General features: G+C 45.4%; 7 protein-coding genes across 7 annotated transcripts; 4 read left to right on the forward strand and 3 right to left on the reverse strand.

Annotated features, from left to right (window-relative positions):
- The first annotated feature begins 571 nt into the window (after positions 1-571).
- On the forward strand, positions 572-3,101 carry C8R40DRAFT_145772 (uncharacterized protein). Its single transcript, XM_046234163.1, has 8 exons — positions 572-847; positions 905-1,219; positions 1,279-1,398; positions 1,462-1,542; positions 1,612-1,641; positions 1,693-1,788; positions 1,839-2,492; positions 2,550-3,101. The coding sequence occupies exons 2-8, from the start codon at positions 1,072-1,074 to the stop codon at positions 2,759-2,761; spliced, it is 1,341 nt and encodes a 446-aa protein (XP_046087618.1). The 5' UTR covers positions 572-847; positions 905-1,071; the 3' UTR covers positions 2,762-3,101.
- A 104-nt stretch (positions 3,102-3,205) lies between these two features.
- Positions 3,206-4,159, reverse strand: C8R40DRAFT_1068821 (uncharacterized protein; the record flags this gene model as incomplete). The annotated part of the gene is made up of 3 exons (XM_046226038.1): positions 3,206-3,499; positions 3,555-4,022; positions 4,073-4,159. The coding sequence occupies 3 exons, from the start codon at positions 4,157-4,159 to the stop codon at positions 3,206-3,208; spliced, it is 849 nt and encodes a 282-aa protein (XP_046087619.1).
- Positions 4,160-4,631: 472 nt separating this feature from the next.
- On the reverse strand, positions 4,632-5,532 carry C8R40DRAFT_1100464 (uncharacterized protein). Its single transcript, XM_046227897.1, has 3 exons — positions 5,436-5,532; positions 5,367-5,386; positions 4,632-5,316 (listed from the first exon to the last, which is right to left on the reverse strand). Exon 3 carries the CDS (start codon positions 5,262-5,264, stop codon positions 4,938-4,940), a length of 327 nt encoding a protein of 108 aa, XP_046087620.1. The 5' UTR covers positions 5,265-5,316; positions 5,367-5,386; positions 5,436-5,532; the 3' UTR covers positions 4,632-4,937.
- On the forward strand, positions 5,445-15,262 carry C8R40DRAFT_1100469 (uncharacterized protein; the record flags this gene model as incomplete). Its single annotated transcript, XM_046227898.1, has 18 exons — positions 5,445-5,815; positions 5,868-6,014; positions 6,039-6,054; positions 6,079-6,267; positions 6,292-6,312; positions 6,346-6,350; positions 6,387-6,567; positions 6,595-6,624; positions 6,652-6,670; positions 6,692-8,546; positions 10,201-11,008; positions 11,062-11,257; positions 11,304-11,428; positions 11,453-11,542; positions 11,636-12,267; positions 12,324-12,940; positions 14,900-15,070; positions 15,123-15,262. The coding sequence occupies exons 2-18, from the start codon at positions 5,875-5,877 to the stop codon at positions 15,260-15,262; spliced, it is 5,235 nt and encodes a 1,744-aa protein (XP_046087621.1). The 5' UTR covers positions 5,445-5,815; positions 5,868-5,874.
- A 383-nt stretch (positions 15,263-15,645) lies between these two features.
- Positions 15,646-18,866, forward strand: C8R40DRAFT_1169638 (uncharacterized protein; the record flags this gene model as incomplete). The annotated part of the gene is made up of 17 exons (XM_046231403.1): positions 15,646-15,857; positions 15,919-16,049; positions 16,098-16,197; positions 16,253-16,523; positions 16,577-16,748; positions 16,804-16,947; positions 16,998-17,208; positions 17,262-17,297; positions 17,345-17,583; positions 17,658-17,762; positions 17,816-17,956; positions 18,215-18,321; positions 18,372-18,451; positions 18,501-18,556; positions 18,613-18,630; positions 18,686-18,751; positions 18,805-18,866. 17 exons carry the CDS (start codon positions 15,646-15,648, stop codon positions 18,864-18,866), a joined length of 2,151 nt encoding a protein of 716 aa, XP_046087622.1.
- A 617-nt stretch (positions 18,867-19,483) lies between these two features.
- Positions 19,484-20,706, forward strand: C8R40DRAFT_1169639 (uncharacterized protein; the record flags this gene model as incomplete). The annotated part of the gene is made up of 2 exons (XM_046231404.1): positions 19,484-20,256; positions 20,325-20,706. 2 exons carry the CDS (start codon positions 19,484-19,486, stop codon positions 20,704-20,706), a joined length of 1,155 nt encoding a protein of 384 aa, XP_046087623.1.
- A 189-nt stretch (positions 20,707-20,895) lies between these two features.
- C8R40DRAFT_1169640 (uncharacterized protein) lies at positions 20,896-23,241 on the reverse strand (the record flags this gene model as incomplete). The annotated part of the gene is made up of 5 exons (XM_046231405.1): positions 20,896-21,024; positions 21,074-21,466; positions 22,073-22,443; positions 22,481-23,121; positions 23,177-23,241. 5 exons carry the CDS (start codon positions 23,239-23,241, stop codon positions 20,896-20,898), a joined length of 1,599 nt encoding a protein of 532 aa, XP_046087624.1.
- Positions 23,242-23,404: the final 163 nt, after the last annotated feature.

A 23,404-nucleotide genomic window follows, 5' to 3' on the forward strand; every position in this document is an offset into this window, starting at 1 on the left:
TAATGCCTGCTCGGTGAAAATGAATGCGCAACCGTCCTAGTAGAGAGTCCAGCTGCTCATTTGAAATATGTGTTATGTAACCAGAGGAAGACGAAGATGGGATTGCTGCAGCCTCTGCTTGAACATCGTCTGGTAATTGGGAGGGTGGTAGAGTATCAACATCAAGTACATTGTCGGATTCACTTGATTGGAGTTCATGAATGCCTCTTGGGGGGAAATTGAATGGACCAATCCCCGGAGTAGCAATACCACACTCCAAAAGACGACGTCGAACAGTTGGTCGGGGAACATCAAGAAAGTGGCTCAGCCCTGTTATGGTACGGTGGTTGTGAGCAAAACGAAGGAAGTCTGGATTGATTACAGTGCGAGGGCGCCCAGGTCGTCCAGTATATTCAGTAAATACGACTTCTGGTCTTCCATTGTGTGACAATTCTATGCACTGTTCATATAATGCTCGGATATCCAAAATCATAACCTGAAGGCTACTTTGTAGAATTTGCGCTTCTTCGGGTTCAAATATAGCGGCATGCTGGAGTTACGTTATATTGGACATAGAACAAGAGGGAAACTGAACAGTTACCTCTTGCGCAAGTTGAGAAAATTGATTGAGGTCCTCTCCCAGGAGCTGCAACAGGAAAGGATCTGTTGGCTCAGCATGAACTTGACCCACAACGGCTTCAAATTGTGCATAGTGAGCTCGGAATGCTTCCAGAAGGCTTAAAGATGGAGCACTGCTGGTTGTTGTGACATCTGGAGCGACCACCAATGATATCAAAGACAGGATTACCCAAATCCAAACCTGCAGAAGAACGTAAATCCGCATAGTTTCAAACAAAAAGTTCTGACGGTAAATTGCCGCTCGTGCTAGGCACATTCTGCTAAAAAAGTAAATAATCAATAATAGCCATTTATAGTCATCATGCTTTTCCGATCGATGTAAAGTCATAAGTGAATGTGTATTTGTTTGGATTGGTGGGCCCTCTCTGTTTTAGTAGGCAATTTTGCTTCTATTCGTTCTCTTTCACTTTCCATTCTTTTTCCTTTCTTGATTTCAAGCTGCAGCAACCACCGATGGACTTTACTGGTCCGTCAAATGAGGATAATCCTTACGGCTCCATAATGCAAATGCTCCGGCCTCCCGACTATGGCCCATCAATGACTACTCCCATTAATTTTGGTTGCAGTTATCCTATGGCTTTTCCCAATGCGCCCTGTCAACGTAACTAGACTGATCTCCCGCTTGCAATAATTTAGTATTAATACTGTTATTTGATTTAGGTGAGGGCGGATTTGTTTGGCAAGACCGGGGGAACGTCGAGCTTGGGCTTGGAAATAGCGGTGACGGTTTTGATGCAGTCCCAAACCTCACATCGTTGCAGATCAACCCTTCCTTGAGTGGTGAGTATCAATTCCAGATTGATTTAGGAGGATGCTAATGCATATATCCAATCAACATTTTAGCTAGTATTCCGGACGTCGTATTTCACCACGAGGATGCTCCATTCATCGCTCCAAGCAATGGCGCAGGTGCAGGCCCTAATGGTGAATATCCTAGCAATAGTAAGCGTTCACTGACTTCTGAACGTGTCAGTACTGAATCTTTGCGGCAAGACTTCTTGAATAATGAGACTAGCTTTCTTGGTGAGAACGGTATTGAATATGGTTGTAAATGTGCTCATAAAATTCTACTAGCTGCTGCCTCTGGAGCGCAACGTACCAGTCACCATATTGGTCGCTTCCACCCATACTTGAGCACCTCCTATCGATCAAACTATGGGACCATGCCCAGTACGTCGACCTTGTTTGACCGATGTGAAGTTTGACCAACCACCTTAAAGTCCCAATGCCAGCGGTTTCGATGCCCAGCATTCCTGCTTCAGGTACTCCTCCAACGGCAACTGCTTTGGTTGCTTCCGCTGCTCCTGCTGCAACTACTCCCAGCGGTTTCACGTCCACTATTCCAGTGCCGCCAAATCCTTCTCCGGAGTCGCTATACTTGTCTCTATCTGGTCAATACATCGTTCCGACCTCTTTTGGTAGCGACGATCCATTCTCTCAAGAAGTCCAAAGCAATTTACCAATTGTTAGACTGAAGAAAGGACCAGAGGTGACGACAAAGGCGCTGGACTTCAATCATTACTGCGAGACGAATGGCTATAATCGATCATCTGCTATGTATCATACTAAAGATCGTGGCCGTTCGCGAGCTGCTACTGCGCAGATGTACTTCCAGTGGGCTAACACACGCGACTTCTTGAAGCAGATTGTGGGTTATACGGCCGGTTTGAAACTGAATCTTTATGAGATCCGGTACAATGATGGAAATGGCCCTGTTGAGAATTTAACGTCCATCCTCCTCCATCGTCTCGGTTGGAATGTGGGCACATTTGAGGCGACGGCTCGCATCTTTGAGCAAGCTGAGCATTACGCTTTTAACTTTCAGTGGAATCCCGATAGTCCAGCTGTTAGCACAAATGGTAGAACGGCAACTGGTGAAGCTTTCCGTTAAGATCTTCATGCAGTTTGAGCTTACCGTTTACATTTAACAGGACTCGTTCGGTTCGACAAGCATAATCCTTATGAAGCCTGGAAGGGTATCCAGTATCTGTTCGTTGCCCCAGGCTACTTCACCAATGGGATAACTCCACTATACTGTATCCAAAACTCCGATGAAGAACAAATTGCTTCTAAAATTTCAGCAAAGGTCATAAAAACAAGCATGCCGCGGATTATACCCAATCTCATACCTCTTCCTAAGTAGTCATTTGCACACATCATTCTAACATTAGTCCAACTTGTCATTGCCAATCGTTTAGCTATTGCTTTTACCCTTCACTCCCTTGCAGCGTTCCCATAGATTTTGCTCCTTCAGGGCTCATTGTCTATCGGTTGACCACCATCTTTATGAACGTACTATATTCCTTTTAATTGCTACTAGTGCGCTTTGCTATCCATTAACCACCATCTATATAAGCATACCATATCCATTTCGCTACTTCAAAACCTTTGCAAGGGCCTTCCCTTTTCTCCGTCGTAAAAACGTACTGCCCATCGGATGGCAATTGCCGATTAAGTTTGCGATACAAAACCAACTTATACGGAAATTTCCGAACTCCAATCAAACCGTAACGTCGATTCCATATTTCTCGAGCAAGTTATTCATATATACAAACGTCTATAAGAATTGCACCTCAGGGAGAAACATCTACAAGTTAAGTGGCAACCAAGGCGGAGGAATCACCATAATCTCCTGGTCAGGACCTTCGCAAGGGTATTCCCAAGCAAGCAATCGGTGGCGTTCATTCTCAGGAGGCCTGATAAGATAGCGGTAACGAGGCCATGAAAATTCTTTGAGAAACGATGCTGGAAGATGGTTGTGAAGATCCCAGAACGTGACTGCTTCATTCAGTGACCGTTTCCAATCTGAAGCAGGCAGACCATATAATGAAATGTATGGACCAAAATCAACTACTGCTTGAGAGAGAAATTTACGGATAGACTGTTACCCATGATTAGTGGCATTGGATTATGGTACGATGTAAAATTTGACTTACCTTGAACATTTGATACCACATTTTGCCAGCTTCATCATTGGTGTACTCACGCAGGGTTTGCTGATAACTTTGAATATTATCCTGTAACAGATAAGTAAGCTCAAATATGAAGAAAGTAGTATATGGTAGACGTGCAGAAAAGAAAGTATATAGCGTTGCCTGGGCTATTCCGGTTTTCTTGATTGCTTGGGCCTCATATTCATCGATGCCAAGGTGCAGCTCCAAGTCTTCGATATCCAAATTACCACTGCTGAACTCTGGCGGATAGACTACCCGTTTCATAAGTGCAGTCCGTTGGAGCAGAGATTTCTCCCCATATGTAACATCTTCTGGCCAGTGTGAGGCCCATATGGCAGAAGCATAGATAAGAAATGCTTGTTCATATTGGGTCCCCTGGACCGTCAAGTAAGTTGGTACAAAATGCCAAAGAAACTTTGTCCTCAAGGTTTTGTGTATTTCGCGGGAGAACTAAAGTATTGACGGTTTAGCATAACCTTTGGCAGAAAATGATCCTTTACCTGAGGATCTTGGGCTTCTTCATCTATTCCATCATCTGTTTGAACCCATGATTCTTCATATAGCTGTTGAAAATATGTGAGTGGCATTGAGCGTTGTGGGTAAGATGATCCAAGTCACGGCACCATTTGTTTCCCTTTTATGTATATCCCGTAGAAATTTCTATACCGGGAAGGGCCAAAGCAACATATTTCAAAACCAAATGCCAGGCACATGCTCCGCGAGTGTCCTCTCTTTCCCTACCATGTTGGAGAGCAAATGAACAATGAGAATGAAGCTCTCAAAATAAGCTATAATCCGGTCACTTTTAATCTTTACATTCAAAACCTTTGGCTCTACTGGCATATGGCTTCTTGTATCCATTTTACTATCCCAAAACATCGTTAGGTTGTTACACATTATCATTTGGAATATCTTCCCATTTCTAGAACACTTATACGCCATATCATATATTTTCACTGACTGTACATATCCACTATGACTTCATTATTTTATTCATCTGCATTCATGGTACGAGCTGATGATCATATATCTATATAATTTAGGTATATATGTACCATCCTTGTTAGCAGGGTCTGCTATATCGTTTCATTTATTGCAGGCCATATTAATTGACTAGTACAGGACTTTACTCAATGTTTAGTCTGCATCGAGTAAGATGTCGCCCCGGAGTGGCTTTTTACCCCAAACTTCTGATGTTTTGGTTGTTTCAACAATGCCATATACTCTGTCTATTGAAGCATGGAGAAATAAACTGTGACAGTTCACTGCCCACACAGATTTATGTTAGTAAAGAGCTATATAGAGATTCAAACCTATCAACGAAGTCTATGCTGACGACAAAGGCCTGTGCCAAACTCTCCAGGGTCAAACTTTGATAACTAGAAGCTGGGCGTGTGCAAGGGTATGCATTTCACGCACGTGGGGGCCTGCGTGGGGAGACAGATGGGAAGGAAGGAGGATTTTTTGTTCTACATGAGCTGCAATGACAACATTTGTCCTTCGTATGCCTTTATAATCCTCCTTGATTGCCTTGAGAGCAGATTCACGAGCTTCATTGTGCAAGCAGCTCAATGAAAGATCCGAAAGGGAGAAGAGGTTCTGAGCAGCTGAAAGATTGGGCATTGGTATCATAAACTGAAAATCGGGTTTGCGACGCGATGCGATGGAGGTGAGGAAGCAATTCGTTCCCATCAAATCAAATCATAGGGGTCAAACAACTTTGCTCATTGGACACGTTTTGACTCTTGACGCTCATGAGCAACTACAGCAGCCTGCTGTATTTAGAAAGCTAACCAAGCATCTGCCTTATTTTCCTTGGTATACTGTAAGCCTTACCGGTCATTATTTACTTTGCTTACCTACCTTTCTTTAGAACTAACGTTGAATCGCGATTTCTGCCAGAGATGCGAAGAAAAGTTGTAACACATCCGTAATATGGCTCCAAGGCGTGAGACTTTGACTGCAAATATATTGAGCCCTCAGGATATTACTACGACCTCCAGCGGCCAACCTACAGCCCCGTTAGGTTTTCCTCATTCCACTTCACCTTCGAATTGATTCACGAACTTTCTCTCGAAACCGGCAAGATGGTTTGGCAGGAGTGCATCCAATCCAAAGATCAGCACCGTTGCTGCTGCTTCAGAACCCAGAACGAGCAGTTCTTTGGGAAGAAAACACAAGATATCATGTTCTACTGACCCTAGGCCGATTCTGGACTCACATAGTGCTGCTCTGGGGGCTAGGTGAGCTTTCACATCTCATTTTTGCTTCTTGTAGATACTGAATGGCCTTTAGATCCGTAATGGAACTGACCTCACGAAATCCGAATTCTCTAGACCTTTCATCCATCGGTTTCAATTCCAGTCAGCCCTCCAGTCCTTCCAGTCCACTTCGGTCAACATATGGACTCGGTGACCTCCGAGCAATCTCTCGACGAGCATGGTCGAAATCAGCAGATGATCTTAGCAAGCTTTCGGCGGATGTTTCTCCTGCTATGGAGGAAAAGATTGCCCAATATCGCAATCGGAGTAATAGCAATACTAGTCCATTATCTCCAGGCGGTCCTCCTTCGGCTCCGCCTTTCTTCGAACGCAGTTTAAGCCATGGTACTGGCGTACAGCCGTTTCCATCACTGCCGAGAATCAATACACCATCTTCAGCTACTCCAACAGTGTCCATCTCAATATCAGCACCTGTCATTGACGAAGCTGCACACAAGCCTGCTCCATCGCCCACCCACGTCCACACACGCTCATATTCATTTACGCCCAAGCTCGCGTCCAAGCTTTCCGCGCCTCGTTTCATGCCTCCCAGTCCCAAGCGGAAGGGTTCCGCAGGTTCAGAGATGGAAGGAACGTCAACACCACCTGTCCCTACACGGGGCGCTTTTCCTTTCAGCTCTAGTAGTCGAACTCTTCTTCCCGACTCATCTTCTTCCTCGAGCACTTCGCAGCCAGTTCATCGATCTACTACTCTTCTAGCTCCACCCAATATCGTTGAACCTTTCAACGAGTCCTCAGAGTCCAGCTCACCCAAACGGGCCTCCCAAATCGTATACCATAGCGGCTTCATCAACAAGTTTGCCGACGGTACCGCAAGTCCGCACCAACTTGGAACAGCGAAGGCGTGGAAGCCCTTCAAACTGGAGCTCAAGGGGTCCAAATTGTATTTCTATAAACCTCCGTCTGATAGGGCAGCAGCAATTAAAGAGCTATTTCCTACAGAGCTAGTACCTGTTAATCAGCAGGATGAGGACGAAATTGGTAACATTGGAGGAGTAGAGGGCGAGCTTGAAGATGATCCTTTTGCGTCTGCGACGGCCACGAATACCCGAATGGATATGCGGCCGACGAGACAGGAAAATTCCATTGCGCAGAGGAAAAAAAGAGCGTTCTGGGGTCGACGAACTCATCCCGATTTGTCAAAGGATGCCGAGGGGATAATTGAGAAGGGAACATTTGAGGCACTGACACATGAGGCCGTCTTTGGCACTACTTTCTTCGGACTAGTGGAAGGGGAGGTCACCGCCGCGGAAATTAGCAGTGGAATTGGGAAGGCTAAGATAGGATCGATGGAGCAATGGAAAGATTTCGCGGCTTCCATCCTTCTCTGCATGCCTCACTTGGTGGATCAGACGAAGTTCGAAACGGAGCTGATGAGGTGTTGCGAGTTTCTCGTCAGCGGCGCGGAAGAGGAGAAAAAATCGGCAGAGAAGCAAAGAGTGGTGTGGTTAGCAGCAGAGTATCTTCGATACCACGGGCGGCCACTAGAATTCCCTGATTGGCCAGAATGGAAAGCGGAAATTGCTCCTGAAGCTATCACCGTCCCACCCCCAGCCATGCCTCTACCAAGGTCGACGTCCACACAAGCCTTATACAACCCCACCCCCGTTGCGTCTCCGAATATAGGCATGTTCTCGCCGAGACCGGGAGAGAGCAGTAACATGTCATTAGTGAATGCCTTAATTGAGAACGGACGCGAAGCTACTGCCACGCCTCAGCCAGGATCCGGCAACTCTTACTTCGACCCGACCACGCCTGGGGCTCTTTCTCTTTCGACACCGTTTGGCACACCTTCAAGCCCCACTGTCAACAGGACTCCCTGGGCTTCTGCACTTGATCGTGAAGGCCTATCAAGAGATGTACTTCTCCTGATTGACCCCAACACCATAGCACGCAGTCTGACTGTCTTTCATCTCGCTGTTTTACAACAACTACCGGAAAATCTCACAGCTAACTTTGTACTTGGGCCGGAAGGATCGGAATCGCACCCGTGGTCGACGCAACAACCATTATCATCATTATCTGCCACTTCTTTATTCGGTTCAGACGACCATCCTCATTGGCTTACAAAACTGCTATTGGTGCAAATCCTTGGGGCAGATACTTCAACAGGTTACGCTACCCTACGGGGCGCTCAATTATCTTCACCGAGCCGAAGATCTGAAGACCGGGGACCTACGTCCCGTACGCATTCGCGTTCGGAAGTCATATCAGCCTGGATCAAGATTGGCGAGCTTTGTCGACTGAACGGGGATGAGTGCTCGTGGAGAGCTATCCTTCACGCAATATGTGCTGCTCCTGTCGCTCGACTGGAAAAGGCTTGGAAGCGTGTTAATCCAGTGGCAATAGCAACTGTGGAATCTTGGGTTCAACCTGTCAAGGATGGCGATCCCGTAAACGGAATTAGGGAACCTAGAATAACGCCTTGGGGAGGAAATATGAGGAGTATAATTAGGGAGCATTTGTCACAAGCTTCGGTACCGGGACCGACTGGTGACGTTCTGATGTTGGCGACGCTGGATAGGGTGCGCATGTTATTCGAGGGCTTTCGAACCTCAGTCTCTTTATGTCCAAGAAAGACAACAATTTTGGAGGAGGGAAGTAACGAAGAAGTCCAAAAGCTCGTTTCATATTGGAAGGACATTGTCGCTGACGGCGGGGCCTCTAGTGGCCTAGGAATAAAGTTTCACAGGTATGCAATAAGCACACACAGCACTTTAGATTGTGAATTGACTAGTCACTAAGGGTTGAGCAGTTCATCTCGTTATCGCTGACACGCCTAAATTTTGGCTAGACGTCTATGCTGTGAATTGTGACATTTTCACGTATAGATTTGTATCAAGAGGACTGTAATTGAGACCCAGATTGACAGTCAAAGTCAATACTGAATCAGTCTAATAAGTTGAAGGGACCATATACCCATACTACCACAAGTTGGTTAGTTTACCCATCCCCGATACTACCTACGGATAGCAGTCTACCTGTTTGTCAAGCAGGATTATACCAGACTCGGACTACATCCGAAGGATGACCATTCACGTATGACATACCAAGGGTATTCTTATTGGACCTTACACTGGCAGGAGTTTGGAAGAACTTACTCAAGTGACCATGAACCGAGGATTGACTCGAAATGACTTTCTAGAACTCAGGAATTATCAAATACTCCTTCTAGAACAAGATCATGCATTAATCTAAAGGACTGCGATTTAGTCTAATAGACCAATCAAGTTGCATGGTTGAGGAAAATGACTAGAAGAATGATCGAAGTACTGCGAGGCTCCGAAGACATATCAAATGAATGTCAAAGAGTCCTGACGTAGAAAATATTGAAGAATGCAATTAAATGAATACTATGTGTAACTCCCTTGATTGAGTATAGGCACAATGGGTGTCTATTGAAAGAGAGAAGCAATTAGTTTAATCCAGATGGATCAGATTGATGGGATTAGAATCGAGGAGAGCTGATTTGCCTCCGGACGAGGTGACAAACGATCAAAGTAAGTGTTGAACCGCAATGACAGTTGAACACCATTCGAGTCATTCTCTAAAAACAATTAAATTAAATGAATATTGAAGTACCTACCTATGTTTGGAGGTATACTAGAATCTTGGAACCAATATGGACCAAATAAGGACATGTAGATTCAAATTAAATGGTATCTGACTGAGTGTAGAAGTTTCCTTGCGGTTCCGAACGTTTATTGTATTAAATTAATTGTACTATGCGACTCTATATTCTGTAGGTATAAATAGCGATCCGATGTATTTGGAATACAAGTGATTTTGGGACGACGTTGCAGTGCTAATCCGTAAAAAGGAAAGACACACTCCCGCCAGACTGAAACCTCTTCGCTAGCAGCCATTCGGGCCCGGCACTTGTGAGTATAGGAACGTCGTGTTCTGCTCCTTGTGACTGCGAGAAGTCTATCCAGTTGTTGGGTATTCTTCGAACTTAGGATCAGTCGTTGGTCTTAAGGGCAAATCACGCTGTGTGGTTGTGCCAGCACATAGTTCTAGCCCTCTGTAGGGGTCTGTGTGTTTCGGTTTTAATTTACTTTGATTCAAACCCCCAATTCTTGATATACCCAAATCAATACAAACCAAAGCACAAATTGTGCTGAATCTACCTTGATCAAAGGAATATATCGAATCCTTAGAACGATTCAAATTGATTGATCAAAGCTTCGTACTTAGCTCTCAAAGCTTTGCGGAACCTTTGCCAACGCTACCCCTTGCTATTAAATAAATTTGATAGCAGTGAACTCGCATATTGTGTATTAGATTGGTTGGTTGGAGTGCCCATTAGATTCCTTCCTTTCTCTTTCACACAAAAACGAGGCAAGCTCGTTATCGCTTGCAGCTGAACCTCGACGGAAAGGGCTATATGAACCTTTCTATTGGGCTAAGTCTAATGGTCAGCCTTTTTCAACTGCACCACTCCTTCCACTCCTTTTTCCAGAGCCTCTACCTACCATTACCTTACTTGACCGATCACAATTCTTTCGCGGGCGCGTGGATAGCGACTCTAACGACTTTCAGCATCTCCGCGCTGTTGACGGACATTTGCGACCTGAGGGCCGAACATCGGTACCTGCCAGTGACGGTGCTTTCGGTATTTTGAACCAAGGAGGAATGACAATTCCAGTCCATGATGGGGACCTTCTGTTGGTGGTACAAAACCCTATCACTGACTCTTCCTCTACGGGCTCTCGACCCTCATCTCTCGTGAGGTCTCGACCTCCAAGTTCTGACATCGACCCTTCGTCTTTACTAGATGGTAAATCTGATAAACCTATCGGTCGGACGCCCTCCATCCGAGTCAAGCCTGGGTCCTCCGCTAATCTAGAGAGAAAGAGTAGCGTCGCTCGTCGTAGCTCGCTCCCATCATTGTCGCAGCGTCAGCCTTTAACGCTGGCTGAAAATTCTTCGGAACCTCCCTTACGGGTTCTCGTTCAGGCGGGCACGTTGGATCGTCTTGTTGATGTTCTCGTTCATGGACTTCATAATGTTTCGGTATCTGTCGCGGATGACAATGGTGAAATGTCATTGCGGGTCGGAATGACACGAGAACTGTTGCTGGACCACAAAGAATTTACCAGAGTGTGGTGGAATGTTTTTCGTAGTTTTGTGACGCCACTTATATTTTTCGAGGTGTGTCCTTTGCGTTTAAACAAATAGTGCGTTATGCTCACATATCCCTCTAGCTGTTGCGCAAAATTTACATCAAAAGCCAGCCGGCAGGGTCACCTCCGTTACCTGATCAATATCTTGCTGCCATATCATCGAAATCACAGGTTCTCGACGCCATGAAACTCTGGTTGACGAAGGGTGGCGGAGCTCAAGATGTATTGGATGACTCTCAGCTCCTTCAAGCACTTCGAGCCTTTTTTGCCAGTTCTAGTGATCACATCATTCATTCTTCCGCCGCCACCTTCGAGAACCCAAGCTTGGGATAACATGACCGAATCACGGCAAGCCCTTGAACAACTTCTGCTATCTCAGACAATGAGGCCATCGACTTCTCCAACCCAAACTGTTTCTCGAAACGCGGTAACCACGACCGAGTCTCGCGTACGGAACTTAAGCACTAGATAGCCTCCGGATATGGATCGCATGAGCCCCAAGGAGTTTGTTGACAATATCGACGGGATGGCATTTGCGGCCTTCAACAATGTAACAGAAGAAGTAAGCATTCTTAGTACCATTCCCCTGCCTTGCCACCAATCAACTGGTGATCTTTTTCTTTTAGGACCTTTACATCACATCCGACCTCTGGAGGTGCAAGGTACTGATCGAACTGGATGGTTCCCACCGCGAGAGGCGTCGTCACTGGATGAGTATATCGAGATACAAACTATTCACAGCCATATTCAGGACGTAGAGCCATCCTCTCTCATATCCGAACTTTCACCTGAAAGCTTGTACCGTCTTCTTCCCCCTGGTATTCGAAGCTGCATTCGAGCACACTCAATCATACGGAAATGGCTGATTTCGAAAATTGTCGCTCCCCGTATAGGTCTCCGCGCACGTCAAATGCGAATAGAGTTTTTACTGCAAGTCATTGAAGTCGCTCGGCTGCGTAATGCGGAGAGTTCTTCACCCAATTCTGTCTATGAGCAGCCCTGTGTTCGGTCTTTCGTAGAAGCAGCGGTGACATCCGCCATCCTGAGTCCTGAATGCAGAATGCACCACCGAGCATGGCAGAATGTTTCTGCTAGTCAATGTTGCAATTACGACACAATTTCTCAGCTGCTTGCACGACCCAAAACTCAATCTGTCGCATCTAGAGATCCCTTAACTGTGGACATGGGCTGGCTGATAGAGCGGATTCTGGACGTTATTGCCATGCCCGATCTTGTTGAATCTCATAATGAAGAAGGGCAAAATCTCGTTAACTTTGATAAACGCCGGTCAGTCTGGTTTTCAGTCTTTCAATTCTTCTGCTGAGCTGTCGGTAATGATTCAGTAATCTCTGCAACTTCATATCCAACGCACCGTCACTGCTCTCGCAAAGGCTTGCTCATCGGAATGATATCAACAGACGAGGCTTCGAATGTCTCAACAACATTGAACGCGAAATTTTCTCCATTCAATCTGATATCCGCGGAATCAAGGATGAGGCATATCGGGAGGGCGCTGCTGCGAACGCTCCCGGGACACCGTCAAAAAAGATTTCGTGGCCCTTTCAAAGACTTGTCGCTATTCAGATGGACAAACATCGGCGGGACAAGAACTTGCGAGCACATCTACAGAAAGAGAAGACGCAGGAACAATTTCGTAATGAAAAACGAGAAGAGCAATTGGACAAAGCGATGAAGGGAGGACGAAGACTGACTTCGGTTGCACAGAAGCAGCATCGCAATAAGAAAAGCATGTCGTCGCTTTTCAGTTTTATGCGACTCATTTCCAGTGCATTCGGTGTCGATAATTCTCATTCCCCTGTCCTAAGGAGAACCGCCTCTGAGCTTGAATTTACTCCTTCCGGAAAGCCAACATTAGTTGTGAACCTCATGGATTCCAGCGTTAACCATTTCATCAACAACGAACGTTCTTTCACCTTTAGGCTCGATACTGAGGACGGCGGTCATTATCTTCTTCGGGGATAAGCGGTGGAATCTTGACCCGCTTTCTTTGTGTGCTGTTCGATTGGAAGTCTCCACTCAGGACGATTACCAAAAGGCCTTTAGAGCAAAGACTTTTCGTGCCAGTGCTCAACTTGATCCCTTCCAAGCACTCACATGGGCGATGCTAGAGCTGCAAGCTGATTGCTTGGCGAAGGTACGCTGAATGCGGACATACCCCCTACTCGTCTAACTGTGCTCTCGTATTGTAGCTTTATCAACACTTCGAATCCAACCCCGTGTCGTCAACCCAACCGCAATCAACACAATCGAGCAAACGCCCTCGTCTACTCGAGAACCCTGTGACATCCCTGCTAAAATCTGTGCAGCAACCTCCCATGCGCATCTACAATTTACAAATACTCTTGTTCTTCATTGACCGACATTGGAATACTCCACGTGAATCTATGCAATCAGATATCATTCGCACTCTTCTGGATCATGTAACCAATGATGACGGGACTGTGCAGAGCTGGGCTTTCGTATGCCTTGCTGCTCTAGCATCTGCGGATTGCGATAATGCTGCCAGTCTTCTCTCTTCTCAAACACTCTCCACCTCTGCCGTTCCTCCAACTACCATCCAGACGAGATACATGACGAGTGTCTCTACCCGAGGTGCTTCCACTTGGGATTCTGTATGGACACATGCGATTCGCCGTACTAATTCACAGAATATCGCCGGTGGCGTCGGCGTCCCGTTTGTCCGTTGGTTTGGGACCGAATGGTACCTTCTCTCGAGGACCTTTTCAATTTCTGTAATAGGAAGTATGTCGTGCCGCTTGCCACACCGCGAGTATCTTGCTCGTTTACGCTAACACTGGCTCTGCCCGACAATCGCTCGTCAGATCTTCCCTTACCTCTCATCGCGTTCTTTCCGAAATCGAAACTCTTGCGAAGGATCTAGATGTTCAAGGTCCCGTTGCCCCTTTCGATTCCGTTTGCACGTTTCTTTCGCTTTGCCTGAAAGTCGCAAATCAGGACGTTCGCCTGTACCGTATGCAGCTCGAAGAAAAGGTTTTAACTTGGCTGATGCCAAGCTACCCTCTGTCAAGTTTGATGGTAGTTGCCCAGAGTCTGCATCCCCCAACGAATCTTCGGACTTGAGAAATGCCACTTTCATGGCGCCCATCCCCGCCGAAACGGACCTCGTGCAGCCGCAGTCCAGAGAACGTAAAATCTCGGTGTTCTTCCTAAAATGCCTCGAATCAGCTCTATCACCATGGCAGGAAGGTTCAGACAATACCATAGTCCTTAGGGCTCCTGCGGCCAAGAGGGCTTTAGATATTGCTGTGGTCGGCCTGTCTTTTGAGTTCGTCCTTGTTCTGAACGGTATACAGAGCAATAGACGTGTCATACAGGCAGCTTGCAAGTTAATCACCTTGATTGCCAAATTACTTGATCAGTCTCAGTGGAGTATAGAGGAAAAAGGCGCCGTCCTTCTCTCATTGGAACCTTTAGTCTGCCTTGACGCCGAAACTTACGATGTTGCTTCTTGGACTGTATTACTGCCACCGACCCGAGGTACCGGGATCCGTTCTCAGACTCTGAAATCTCTCCTGTCAGATGATGACAGGCGGCAGAAAACGTTGCGATTGGAAAGAACGAAGCATCTCAAAACATTATGGGGGAACCCTGACGTGAGGGGCGTTATTCAACCGTTATGTTATCTAATCATTTCATCCAGGTACAAGCCACCTTTAGTGGCATCTCAGAAGTCTTCAAAGACATTCTTAGAGTCGTGATGGGCCAGCCTTCGAAATTGCCCGCTGACGCCATGGTTGTTGATGACAGCTTTAGTACTGCTGGTCGCAGTCCATCGCAATCATTGGGAGCCACATTGGGTACCGCCGCTCAGATTTCGGCAACCCGCCAAGTTGCAGGCATCTCTATCCTGTTTTTATCTGTCGGTCCTCTTTTGCAGCAAAGCAAGTGCTGTCGAAGCGGGACATAACCAAGTGGATCGATACTCTTGCCAGGGTCTCAAAAATAGTGGCAAAACGGCGGCTCACTTACATCGGGAATTCTCCCAAGCCTCAGATCGCGGACCATATTCACAACCAACCCGTCACCGCTACCAGGGATCCTAAAGCAGGTAAGAGTGGTTTCTTTCTGGTGCTATCGTTGCTCATTGGCGATCACCTCAGTGTTTGGTGTAGAACTGAACTTCTTGCTGGAGCGAGAGTACGGTGGTAGTCCAGTACCTCCAAGGACCATACCGTTTGTCGTTGAACCATCCTTGGCTCAGGTGGAAGCCCGAGGTATGATGGAAATTGGGATCTGCTAGTATTTTCATGTCTTACATCAATATCATCTGGAGCAGTTAACCAATCGAACGGTACAAGTTCCAAAATTGCTTGCCTTCAAGAAGCTTTCAAACAATCGTAACTCGGGGAGGAAGTGAATATGGAGGAAATCAGGGACCACCGAGAGAGATTTGATATTCGTATATCCTAGGTCTAACTAAAGTCCACAATTCTAATGGGAGTCCAACGTTCCCTTTGTACTTGGGAGGAGCATAGGTTTGGCGTAATGTTTACTAATGCGGATTCTGGAGTAAGGGCGCTCGGCAAATTCCTTGAAAAGTTGCGGGCAGGGTACAATTTCCTCGGATCTTTCCGAGAACTTGTACCGGTGGGAGTTTTGTGGAATCGTTGTTTTCTTACCGTCATGAACCGTCGAAAAGTCTTAGGCTTAAAGCGTTACGCCAAAACTATTGGCAATGGCCTGCTTTCTAAACTCAGATCTGCTGGTCCTCGGGTGAACCCAGCCTCTCCTTCTTCGTACCAGCCTTCGATCCTATCCGATCCTCCCCCTTTTTCAATTCCCCCTGGGTGCATTAAGGATGGTAAAAAACTCGATTTCCCCAGTACTCGAGACCCGTATCTTCCTGCAATATATGAAGTAAAATCCCATCCTCGGATCCCCAAAGATTTAAATCAGAACGTCATCAAACGGATTCTCATCGTACCTTGGCCTAAGGGCGACGCCCAATTCCTCAAATTCTACTTTAAACCATGCAGAAACTAGAATCAATATTCCTGGTGGACGGAATTCAAGTATTCCTGCCCTTGGTATGCTCCATGGCCTTTGCCTCCTAGTCTTATCTGATCATTTGTTAGGGTGGGGGAAACTCGAAGTTGGCGACATAGTCTTTACCCGGGATGTTGCGGGGTCTGGAGATGGCATGGATGATATGTTTGAGGTATATGTTGGAGAGATGTACGTGAAGTACATGCCTCTGGTTCATCTTACCTATGCTTATCAACCTTTATAGAGATGAAGAGAGTGAAGAGGGGAAGTTAATCAAGAATCTTCGAGATGAAACGCTTGGTCCTGAAGCCGAACGTTGCACAAATGGCTGTACTGCATTTGAGAAATGCAGTAAACGTGCCAATCCTGTGGGCGGTTCAGGCCACTGCTACAGCTGCGGCATAAGTCACCAAAAGCCCAGGAACTTGGTAACGCCTTCTGTTGGGGGCAAGATACGGGGAAGTCTCAGCACTGAAGAGGAGGAGCATATCCAAATGCGGCGCAATCTTGTGACGGTTTGTCGATTATCTATTCTCACAATGCAATACCAATGTTGGTTACCAATTAGACAACCATTAAACTTGCCGTGAATATGTTCCGACGTATACTACAACAGAATACAAAAATTCTAGAAGATGCCTGCGAGCTCAATAATGTACCGCGGATTGGCACGGATGACAATGCTCTCTATCAGGGCTTACAGCTTAATGTTTCGCAACCTGTACATGGTGATGGACTAAGTACGTTGTTGCGTATGATACTCAAACTAACTACCTCATGCAATTGATTGTGCAGTTATCAACTGCATCAAGGCTCTTGCCTTTTTTGGTGGCAAACACTTTGACCGACACGACTCTGCAGGTGGTTGGACTACGATGTTTGCTTATCCCGATATACCAACGGGAGAAGGATGGAGGGAGGGAGATTTCATCTGGTCGAGTTTGGGCTATACGTCGAACTTGATAAAATCAAATCTATAACATTTTCAGGGCTTCGTCTTCATGGTGGTACGCCTCCATTAGCGCCTGTTGGAGTTCCGATTCCTCCTTCCGCCTACCGATGGGTAGTTGTACTTTATCCTCAAGGTGCTATTCTTGATGGCCGAGTAACAATGAATATTGCTGCGGGTCCCAACGGAGTGCCAATCCAGTTGACGCCAGAAATGACAAATGCAACTGTCCATGTACCATCAACTGAAGAGTATGTTTTTTCCCTGGCTATAAGTTATCAGACTCTTACTTGTACTGTTCTAGCACTGACGGGTTGATGGCTGAAGAGGATGAGGAAGAGTATGCTCTAACTTAAATGAATCATCTATTACACTTATAAGTCTTAGGCCAGATTTGCTTCATGCTTCGCCCAAAGAGCTAAACTTCCTAGATGATGGAAAAGTTATCATGACTCCTCAAGCTGAAATAGATTTTCTCGCCCGAGCTTTCTTCCTGCACACATTATATCATCAGAGGCAGATCATGGGTGGAAATGTATTGAAATATGATCATTATCGTCAAGGCTGGTCTATGCAGCGGGATGGTATAACATTCTCTGCTGGTCCTTGGTCTTTGGCACCAGATGGTCTTGAGCTAAACTAACCATGCTGGTATGATGACGACTATCACTTGAGCTTAGAATCTTAACATCCTTCACAGATTCCTCACCCCGTCAAGCTGCCAGAGAACGGTGGTATCAACACTGTAACAAGAGGCTTGAAGCGATATCCTCTACTTTCCGTAACTTCAAAGCTCCTCCCATCCGTAAGCAAATTGACTTTTGGTGCAATTCTCTGCTTCTCTATCTATAACAACAGAATTACCGGTGCCTCAAACTTTTAAAAAACGGTCTCGGACAGCACGCGCAGCTGCTGCACAAGCTGCTGCTCACAAGCGAAAGGTAGTATATCAGCTGAAGGCCCGATCAAAGAACCGAAAAATCGAAATCGAAATCAACAGTTTGTATGTTTTTATGGTTCAACTACGTTGCCATTGACTCATTTAACTCCTATTTTCCAGCTGAAATTATACATGCTGCTCAAAAAGCTCCGCAAGCTATTGAATTCAATCAGAAGTGGCCATACAAACCTTGAATAAAACAAAACGAGATCTAAATGTGAACGATAAGGGACACGGAGAAGTAAACGGCTCAAGGAAAAACTGCGATAATGGTATGAGTCAGAAAATAAATTCGACTGAAGGAGTCTAATCGATAGGCGTTGCAGCAATAGCTCAGGAATGCCAAGTAGCCGAAGAAGAGCAGGAGGAGGACCAGGTATACGAACTTCGAAATATTATATCACACCGCATTTGCACTAAGGCTGTAAGTACTTACATGTTCTTCTGAATTATTCCTAATGCTCGATCTTCAAGTGCTGTAACTACGAATACTATGTTGAGTGGGCTGACAAGAAACCTGGAACAAAAGAATGGATACACGAAAGCCAGATTGAGTAAGTATAAATTATTCATAAGCTAAGTTTTTCTGATTTAAATCTTCAGTATGGGAGATATGTACACCGCTTATCGGCTTAATGCATTCACGCAAACGGTAGATGGTAAGCTCAACCAAACATTGATATGCGGGGTTATTGCCTCATCTTTTTCTTGATAGTAAATATGGGTTCAATTGGTGGGACTTACGCATACTATATGTATCTGGGATCTGTAATCTAACATCTCCATAGATGACAATGAGCAGCCTCGTAACAATCGCAACGGCGAACCGCCAAATGAAGAGAATCGTTCAAGCGGTAACCAAATTTTGTTCTCTTGAGCACAAATGGTTCTCATTATCATTTCCCAGATCCCTCGCCTTTTCATACTAAAAGCACTGGCAAGCCATCTTGTTCCATTCCTCTTCAATGACTACTAAAGTGGTATATAGCCATTCCATTCCTGATGCAACTCTCAAAAGAATCCTTAACTTACACAATTCAGCTTTTCAATGAGGGCCTATCGAGTATGAATGCAACGCAGGGCCCAAGTATTCAAGACTTATTTTTGAAGATCAATCGCTTTCATGTTGCACTCGAACGTTCTCCTCTCGACTCCAGAACAATGAAAGCGGCAGTAGATGTTTGGCCCTCAATTAATTTACTCCTCGAAAACTCCAAGATATATGATGCAGGTGCCCACATATTACACTATACCATTATGCTTTCACACTATCGACTTTACACTTGGGTTTCGGAGTCCATTGAACATGTACTTGATCATCCCTCGTCACACTGGTGGTACCGTCTTATCAAGACCGTCGGAGAGGTAGTGGAAAGTGGGAATCGTGGCATGTTTTTTTTAACTCATCGGATTTCCTACCTACGATTGAACCCCCAAGAACTTATTTGTGGAACTTCCATGGAAGGCAACATGATCAGCGCAGCGCTAATAGCCTTCTTAGTTCGCGCATTATCTTTCACTGGCTTGGCTTGCCAATAGAATCTGATGACAAACACAATGTGCAGTCGTTGTTCCTGAAGAGCCTCATGGACTCTAGTGCTACTGCGAGCATTTTATTGCTTGACGAGGTCTGGGCTGCATATAGCACTCCTCGTAACCTCTGTAGCGCTCACTCAAAACGAGGGTATCCTTCAAAAACTGCCATGAAGAAACTTGGCCAAATGTTTCTTGACCATCCAATTTTAGGCCGTCATCGTTCTTTGGAGATTCAACAGCTTATTGATTTGCTCCAAGCTGCTCATCGCCGAATCATGGGTCTTCCGACCTCCCTTAATTCCCCATCTTCGGCAATATTTGCAGAATCACCTTCCACTCCTCCTCTTCTCCTACATACAACTTCAAACGATAACATCTCATATCGGATTTCTCCAATCGCATCCTTAACGTCTGTTCGAGAAAATAATCGCGTCATTTTCTTTCGCGATTGGCTCCTCGAAATCGCCGAGGCTTATATGCAGTTTCCACCGCTATCTATGGACCAACTCAAGCTAGAGCAGCGTAGGATCCTTGAAAATTCAGATTCATCTTGTCCATTCCGGGAGCTTGCATCCTCTCGGAAGCAGGTCTCAGGTCCAAATGGATTATTCGCACATCACTCCCGCGAAGGCACGTTCAGCGCATTACTCTTCCGCGGCGTACTCTTCAATACAGAAGCTTTACAGAAACTGGACATACTGGGTTTTTTGAGTCCCTTGAAGCCTGGTCCCAGTTTAAAGCTCTTTATGCAGATCGAGGGGAAAATTTTATATGCAACCCTTGTGCATACGGTACAACCAGAGGACGGACTTCCTCTAACGATGTAAACTTCTGGATTGGAAGTGAGATACTGGAGGAAAAGCTGCAAGATCCGAATGTCTCATTTACTAGCATCTGGCAATTTATTGTCCATGCTAAGAATGACAAGAAGAACAAACTCTTCCCTTCGTTTGGAGATCTTTCAGCATATCTGCTTACGGTCGACCTTACTTATGCTCATCGCATCCCTTGGCCAAGCTTGGATGAAGTTGCGCATGCCATATACGTTCTCGCTAAAGGTGCCCTGCATGGACTGCAAAAAATGGATCTAGTCCCAACAGATACTTATAGCGAAAATCAGGTCAAAGAGGGTTTTAAAGCTTTGTATAGGTTTCTAGATGAAGATGCGAAGTTCCAAAAAGTCAAACAGACTGTTATATTTGATCCATTTATGGTGGAACATGCACTATGCAAGATCAGTAAAGATCGAGTATATGAAAGAAGTAAGTTGTAGGATATTTGTAGTATTTTGCTTATGTACTGCATTCTATCGGAATCTGCTGCTAAAACTTGATCTTTTTGTCATTGGTGAAAAGAAATTGAAACGGATTATGCAAGCAAAGGTAGCCCATTCAATATTGCCTCGATAAAGATAAAATGTAGAGCGGTAGGTAGCGAACAATTGAAGAGACAAGATTTTGCTTTAATGCACCTCGACCGTCTCCTCAACCATTTCCTGCGCTGCCGGAATTTCATCCTGCATCAATGGCTTGTCGCATCTAATGGTGAACGAGAGTATACCATTTGACAAGACGGCGATAATGTCGCACAACTAGGAAAGTGTTTGAGCAGCCAGAATAAACTTATTGCCATAGACTTACCTGCGTTTTAGCTGGAATTCGTAGAACGCGATAAAATTCACCATGAGCCCTTTCCATTGTTGCTTGCAACGGTGCTGACATCGTATCATAAGGAGCAGCAATATACCCATGAAATTCTCTGGAACTGCGTTGCAAGTCCACCGGTGGGCTAAGTCTTGGCGGAGCCAGAGAATTCTCATGAATGCACAAGCCAAACTTTCTTGGAACGCGCCAATTAGGAGCCAACGACATTCCCCAAACCACAAGGTTCCGTTCCTTAAATATGGATGAATAGGCGGTGATGACCTTGAGGTGCTGACGTTGCACGCCAGGCAGTTCTACGTCGTAATGTAAGATGTGGCTTTGGCAGTCATATTGGGAGTCAACCCGAGGCATATAGAGGGTAGATGAAAGCTGGCGAACAAAAAGCAAGGTAGAATCAAAGTTGGTCGGGTGTTTCATTTCTTCGGTGAGGGGAGAACGATATTTGGAATTTGGTTTGGGTAGAAGATTAAATACCACAAAAGACACGTGTATATGGAAATAATCCAACGATAAAAAGGTGGTAGGCTCAGATAGCTTATATAAAGTTTGAATTGACAAAAAATGGCAAAAACGCCGACAGAGATTGTGGAGAGGGTCACAAAATCAAAATCAACCGTTTGTTCCACTTTAAACACAAAGATGTAGATGAAATGGTATAAAGTAATGCATAAGCTTCAAACCATATTGTAAGTACCAGCATTATCCAACATCTGCACAAGAAGCCAATGATGAATTGCAACCCGAGGGTTCCCAAGTTCTACGTTTGGATCGTAAGTACTTTTGAGCAGCTTGATTAAATATGAGGCTGGTAGTCTCATCGACCTGGAACAGGTCCGGAATGAGCAGGATCCCATTAAAAGATATAAATCGGAGTCATCAATATCGCTAGGAGATATAGTACATCGTCATCTTCAACTAGAACGATCTTAAATGGCATAAATATCAGTCGACTTGATTTCAAGATTAGATACTCACTTGCATTGGCTCCCCTTCGAGCAATACCCTGGTAGCACCTGTCACAGCCCAGCACATTAAGCGCATGCGGAATGTTGGAGACCGTAGTCCCGATAAGCAGGTTTTGACCTCGGGACTGAATCTATCCATCATACTGGCCAAAAGCTCCGGACACGGTGCTCCAGTACCGGCAAGAAAATCTTCTATAATGTCTTGAAAAGTCTTCCCAGTAAATTGAGGACCAGCAGCGCTGAGCGCTTGGGCCAGTTCATCCAATGATGGCTGCTTGAGATCACAAGAGATGCTGATGTTTAGAGAAGCAAAATCGCGAATTGTAGACATTTCCGCAGTTCGAATAAATTCTTCAGGTCCCCCAAAGAAGCTGCCACAATCTGCAAAATAATATTAAACTCTTGATACTAGGCGTACTTCTTAGACTTACATCAACAAGATCGATCCCTGTAGCACAAGGAAGTAAGAACCCCTTAAGAAAAGCAGCAAAATAGGCGTTATCGATGTCTATGGGACCAATGACAACATTATGAAGCATTTCCCATGCAAGCTTGTGGTGACCAGCTTCTGAACGTCCATGCAGACTGCAAGCTATGGTAGACATTAGTTGAGTACAAATAGAAGATTCTGAGCGTCGCACCTGTATATTGTGATATGAGGCAAAGTGTGAACTGAATTCCGCAATGCTATCCATCGGCCCAATATTCAACCAGCGCTCTAGCATCTCACTGATTGAAGGCAAATAGGAGGAGACCAACTCATGATGAAGGCAGGATATGTTACAATCATTGAGGAGATAAATGAGGAGAAGAGGATTCAAGTGTCCCGGGTAGTGTCCATAAATGAGAGCTAATCCAGTTGCAGCCCCAAACAGAACCAGTTCATCATGCTTATTGGATGATATTTGCAGGTCGGCAGATTGGAGCGTCGTGTATTCCCCATAAAGTGGAGTACAAAACTCATGCTCACGTTCCTCAAAAAATCGACGGAAGACCTCGGTAATGGCTGATTGTTCAAGACCAGGCCCTGAAGAGATATAATCATCGTGTTCATCGACGCTAGCAATGCAGTAATTCAAATCAGCAGTGTTTTGGCTAAAGGATACAATCTTACCAAACAAAGTGGCGGTTTGGAGATAAAATTCGACTCCAATCTCCACTTTGTACGGAGATTTTCATTTGAGCAATAAATTCTGTTGCCAGTTCTTGTTCATTTGTACCCTTTACCTGAAGGCCAGGACAGACTAATTCTCCACGGTGTACCTCTGCAACAATTTTGAAAATAGCTTGGGTGCGTTCATCGTCAAAGAATACAGGAATGAAATCAAGAGGGACGGGCTGT

This window comes from Lentinula edodes, assembly GCF_021015755.1.
Source record: "Lentinula edodes strain Le(Bin) 0899 ss11 chromosome Unknown C8R40scaffold_13, whole genome shotgun sequence".
Taxonomy (NCBI): Eukaryota; Fungi; Basidiomycota; class Agaricomycetes; order Agaricales; family Omphalotaceae; genus Lentinula; species Lentinula edodes.